Source organism: Xenopus tropicalis, chromosome 7 (genome assembly GCF_000004195.4).
Source record: "Xenopus tropicalis strain Nigerian chromosome 7, UCB_Xtro_10.0, whole genome shotgun sequence".
NCBI classification, from domain to species: Eukaryota; Metazoa; Chordata; class Amphibia; order Anura; family Pipidae; genus Xenopus; species Xenopus tropicalis.
Genome location: NC_030683.2, coordinates 66,478,254 through 66,484,253, shown reverse-complemented (window position 1 = coordinate 66,484,253; position 6,000 = coordinate 66,478,254). Strand labels below are relative to the sequence as shown.

General features: G+C 34.6%; 1 protein-coding gene across 3 annotated transcripts in view; it reads right to left on the bottom strand.

The window, feature by feature from the left end:
* Positions 1-3,808: 3,808 nt before the first annotated feature.
* gramd1b (GRAM domain containing 1B) overlaps positions 3,809-6,000 on the bottom strand; it is a 122,875-nt gene continuing 120,683 nt past the window's right edge. For all 3 annotated transcript variants that reach the window (XM_031905706.1, XM_031905707.1, XM_031905705.1), the window contains one exon: positions 3,809-4,500. In XM_031905706.1, coding sequence (XP_031761566.1) covers positions 4,417-4,500 — 84 coding nt within the window. In that variant the 3' untranslated portion in view covers positions 3,809-4,416. The remainder of the gene's footprint in view (positions 4,501-6,000) is intronic.

The window sequence follows — 6,000 nt, the reverse complement described above, 5'->3', positions numbered from 1 at the left end:
TTTTGAAATAATCCCTATTAACTGAGCCATAGAACCAAAAAAACTGGGCATTAAGACACTGGTTTGTTTATAACAATAGTATAGGTCCCCCAAATGGTTATTTACTTAAGGCAAGATCTAAGTACAAAGTGGGGCTCTTGGTTTCATGTTGCTGCACACCCCTTTTGCCTTAATACCTGGGGGAGATGTTAAGAAGCAAATTGGATATATTAACCTCTATTTATAAGGCGTGCATATATACTGCAGCGCTGTACAATATAATTTTACAACAATAAAATGCTACATCACACTAGTTGTACTTTTTTCTTTTTTTAATGCAAATATATATATTTTAAATACCTTAATGTTATTCAAATTATTTTCATTTTTATACAGCACATAAGCCTATATCTGTGCAACATACTGTTCACTGCATTTTTTATTATTAATAAAGAAATATGGGAGAATTTTGGTCATATTCCATATTATTTTCCCCAAACATATATTTTTACCCCATATATTTGAAATTCTTAAAGCTCAACAGGGTCCCTATCTGAATCCCTTTAGGCACCAGGTGGCCTTGTATTTATACAAGAGAGACAGGGCCATTAGTAGACCAGTAGACACTCTGGTTAACTCAAAAATGGAGTCCCCAGACTGAAGTATATCTTTATGCCCACTGTGAGAGGCCCTGCAGTAAAATGCATAAAAAATGATTATACACTCAGTAACTGTAGCATGTAAATAAGAAATAAGATGCAATGTTTGTTTATGATAAATTAAATATGGATAAATAGAACTGTTTCACTACATGTTTGGCAGATGTGCTCAGCAATTCTGTCAATTCATGTAAACAACCCCTTGCAATTTCTGCTTTCAAAGCAATAGCCCTCAAACTGCATACAGTACAATCATTAATGATTCACTTCTTTTTGAGTAAACTATTCATATGCTCTAAAGAACATTAACCTCTATAGCATTCATTGTAAATATTCACACATGACAGAAAAGAAGAAAACAATATATAGGTATGGGCTCTATTATATCTTGAAATTTTCCCTAGTTTCCCTAATTTAAAGAAAGTATTATTAATTTCTGACTGATTTGGTTTTTCTCTGTAACAGTACCTCGTACATGATGTTAACTAAGCTAACATGTATTTTTACTGATAGCAAAACAAACATATCTAGTTTTCAAATATTTAAATGACTTTAGTAGCCTTGGCATGGTGATCCACATTATGGAAAAACCCATGACTCCAGTATTTTGGTTAATATATCTCATACATGTATGAAAACAAAAATACAAAGTGTAATGTCAACTATTCAAATCCAGGCCTAGAAAATATACATGGTATTCACACATACACATGCTTTTTTAGAGAGGAAAAGAGATTTTTGACTGAGTATTATATTTAATGTAATTGAATCAGTCATAGTCAGCAGACTCTAATATCTATGAACAATACTGTTTGGGCCATATATATGTCACTCACAGGACTTGAAAGTATGTTGTAAAAAAACTAAAGTTTATTTGTTATTTCAACGTTTTGGTCGAAAACATTGGAATAATTTATAAAATTTCTTTATTTTTCACCATACTTTTAAGTCCCGTGAGTGCCCTGCTTTATATATGTTCTATATTTACTCCTTTGTGGTGTGCACTCCAATAAGTGAGTGCAGTATATATATATATATATATATATATATATATATATAGGAACAAACGGAGCACACCCTATTAAAGTTCAAATGCCCAAGGTGCTAGCAAAAATATATAAAGCAAGACAGTGAGCTGCACACACCAGGACTTGGCAAAAAAATTTAAAGTTTATTTAAGCAAAGAAATCTAACGTTTCGAGCACTAACTGTGCTCTTCCTCAGGGAAAAAACCATGGTTTTTTCCCTGAGGAAGAGCACAGTTAGTGCTCGAAACGTTGGATTTCTTTGCTTAAATAAACGTATAATTTTTTTGCCAAGTCCTGGTGTGTGCAGCTCACTGTCTTGCTATATATATATATATATATATATATATATATATATATATATATATATATATACACACACACACAATCCATAGGTTTTCAGCACACCAACAGACCGAATGATCTGGGTGCTACCAGATTATGCAAGGTTATCCAGAAAATCAGGAAAAAACAGGTTCACTCCAGGAACCTTTAAAAATAATCAATGATTTTTATTTTTAAAGGTTCCTGGAGTGCACCTGTTTTTTCCTGATTTATATATATATATATATATATGTAAGTCAGGAAAAAACAGGTTCACTCCAGGAACCTTTAAAAATAATCAATGATTTTTATTTTTAAAGGTTCCTGGAGTGCACCTGTTTTTTCCTGATTTATATATATATATATATATATATATATATATATATATATATATATATATATATATATAGCAATAAATGTTCTGTGACTGGCAACCCCTTTAAAAACATCTTAAGTTTATTGTAGTTATATTGTTTAAAAGAATCTGACGTTTCGGTCCTCAATAGCTCAATAGGAGAAATAGGACCGAAATGTCAGATTCTTTTAAACAATATAACTACAATAAACTTATGATGTTTTTAAAGGGTGTGCCAGTCACAGAATATTTATTGCTGAATACTCAAAATGTGGCTGTGCACCCCGCAAAGTTATAAGCTTTGGAGTGCAGACACTATAAAGACTGACATATATATATATAGAATTACAGTGAATGCTTATGATTAAGACAAGCCTTTTTAACATTTTTCACCCCAGACCTGAAATTTAACCAGCATTTTCTTTCTCCCTTCAGTAAATTAAGTAATGTGTAGATAACCGGTGTCTAGTCCCATGTGGATTAAACACATTTTTTCAGTCTCCATTAGTGTTAGCTAATAATATTAAGAACACAGACATGCATTGGCTATAAGATACTTCAAAAGGACCACAGTAAACATTTCTTTGCTTTTTTGTACTGCAGCTTTCACCATCCTGTGCAAACCAATGGCACAACATAGTTCTTAAAATATTTTCCAACACTGAAAGGTAGCTCTTTATAATAAAAGTGCTAAGAATGGGTATTAATATAGCTCCCAATTCTGTGATCATACTACATGGAAGGGATACATGCTCTATCTTATTAATGTAAGCATTCATCACACTCAGAACACAAATCAGGCAGCCAGCTACCAAATATACTATACTTTCAACACCCTCAATATAATTTGCTGCTTCAAAGCATGTGCCATTGAGCAGAAATATGGCAGTGTTAACCAGAGCCTGCAGGTCAACAAAAAGCCCTTTCCAAAGGTGTGTCAAGAGCTATCTGGCTCCCAGTACACACCATAATAGATACACTATAGTAGGAAAATGAGCAAGCAGCAAGAAGAAGAAAACAAAATTGAGATGACAAAAAGGCATCTCTTTCAATGCCTGTGAAATATATATATATATATATATTTCATATATAACCTGGAGACTCGCATGATTCTTAGCAGCACTCCCTTATTTGCACCATTGAGTAACCAGTAAAGTTAAGGTTAGGCAAATGGTAATTCAAACTGTTCTGCTACAGAGGCTGTAAAATTTTTCACATATAACTAGAAACATCATATTTCAGAACAAACACTAATAATTAAACTCCCTGGATTTTAAAAACAAGATACTCATTGGTCATCTCCAAATAATGGTCTGTATGTAGATTCACTGCCCAACAGCTACTGTCTGAGAAGAAACTGTAGGTGAAACTTAATCCACACTGGGAATTACATACATATGAAAAGTAAGACAAATAAACCCTTATTATTCAAGCTTTAAATTACTCAAAAAAAAAAAGAAAAAAAGTATTGTTAAAAAAAAGCTTCTTCCATGTATTTTCTCCATCTAGGAGACAAATTATTCACAGATGGTGCACTGTCAGACATGTGCTTAGTGGCAGTGGAGTCTTGGCAGATGAGTCACTTAATTTTGCACTGAAATATCCACATGGAGCTTTGTGCAACAGCCCCATCCTCTTCTCATCATCATTCTTCTGGGCTGTCTCTGTGTATCTCCACAGCACCTATCGATTTAGGGCACCAGTGAACAGCTCCATGGTGAAGGGCAGTGTCAGGCTGACATCTGCAAGGTTTGTGACACTGGAGGTAGAGCAATGGAGCAGAATTGTACATTGGATTGGGAAAGGTCCTGGTTCCATGGAAGAGCTGCACAGTCTTTTCTTTAGAACATACAGTAAGTGCTGCGAAATTAGGTCAGAAACATCTTTGCCAGTATCTCAAAACCTCCAATATCAGACAGCAGGAAGATGACCATTCATCCACATAGCTGCTCTCTTTTTAATTCATTATATAATATAAATTTATTTCCATAGTATACATATATATGTATCTACATTCAAGTCTTCTCTATACACATATTGCACTCTTTTCTCTGGCTGTCGGCACCAGGAGCTCTCATTGGTACTGTTTTTCTTCTGATTCTGAAACAAAGTCTCGGGAAATTATTCCATTCTGAAGGTTTATTAGCGAATCCTTCATCTGTAGTAGGAGAGCAGAGCAAAAACAAAATCAAACAATATACAGCTTAACATTCACACAAAAGAAAGTTTGGGGGATATTTTCTCAAAATAACTAAAATGACACAATGGATTTATATAGATAATTAAATATTTTTTTCTGTTAAGTTTTTGCATTTTTCCCATATTTTTCAAATGTTCCAAAATGTATTTCAGTGTTCTAAAAATGCACCCAATATTCTAGAAACTTTTCCAGAATGGAAAAATATTTTAAAGCGGGTGTACCACCTTCAAACAAGTGTCTGAATATGAACAGCCCCTGTCATTCTTAATAGATCTTAAATATAGGTTTGTGGTCTGTTATCCAGAATGTTCTGAATTACGGGACATTATAAGATTATAATTCTAATTTTTGAAAATGATTTCATTTTTCTCTGTAATAATAAAACAATGCCTTGTACTTGATCGAAACTAGTGATGAGCGAATCCACCCCGTTTTGCCGAACAATTTGCAGAACTTTGAAAAGATTCGCAAAACAGCAAAAAAATCACAAAACACAGAAGATGACTCATGTCAAAAAGAATTGTTGCACGCGGTCAAAAAAATTGCTGCACATCTTTTTTTTTTGACATGGGCAACTTTTTTTGTTGAATGCCGAACGTATCCACAGCAAATTTTGCGCCCGTCTCGCAAAACAATTGGCCAGTGGCAAAAGGCAGAAATTCGCTGTGAATGCATGCCTGCCGTAAAATAGCACTAATTACTGATTGCAACTAAGATATCATTAATCCTTACTGGAGGCAAAATCAATTCTCTTAGGTTTATATGATGTTTTTAGTAGACTTAAAGTATGGAGACCCAGGTCCCGAGCAATCTGGATAATGGGTCCAATACCTGTACCACTAAAGCAGCACATCGTCTGTCTGAAAATCTTCTCTAGCTCCTCTGTCTGGCTGTTATTATTATTATTATTATTATTATTAACATTTATTTAAACAGCACCAACATATTCCGCAGTGCTGTTGCTCCAGAGCAGGGGTCCCCAATCTTTCTTTCTCGTGAACCACAGTCAAATGTAAAAAAGACTTGGAGAGCAACACAAGCTTCATAAAAGTTCATGGAGGTGCCAAATAAGGGCTAAGATTGGCTATTATGTAGCCTCTGTGCACACTAGTGGCTTACAGGAGGCTTTATTTGGTAGTAAATCTTGTTTTTATTTGACCAAAACTTGTCACCAAGTCAGGAATTGAAAAATTACTACCAGGTTTGGGGGCACTGAGAACAACATCCAAGGGGTTGGTGAGCAACATGTTGCCCCTGAGCCACTGGTTGGGGATCACTGCTACAGAGTCTTACCATCTTAAGGTCAGGCATGAAATGCTACTGCTCATGCCCCTCCCATTCTGCTTCATTTGCATATCTTAATATGACTAGCTGGCACATTCAGTCAATCAGATCAATGACATGCAAATGAAGCAGGAAAAGAAGGCCATGTGCATGTCATGTGTTTTTTTTTTTATA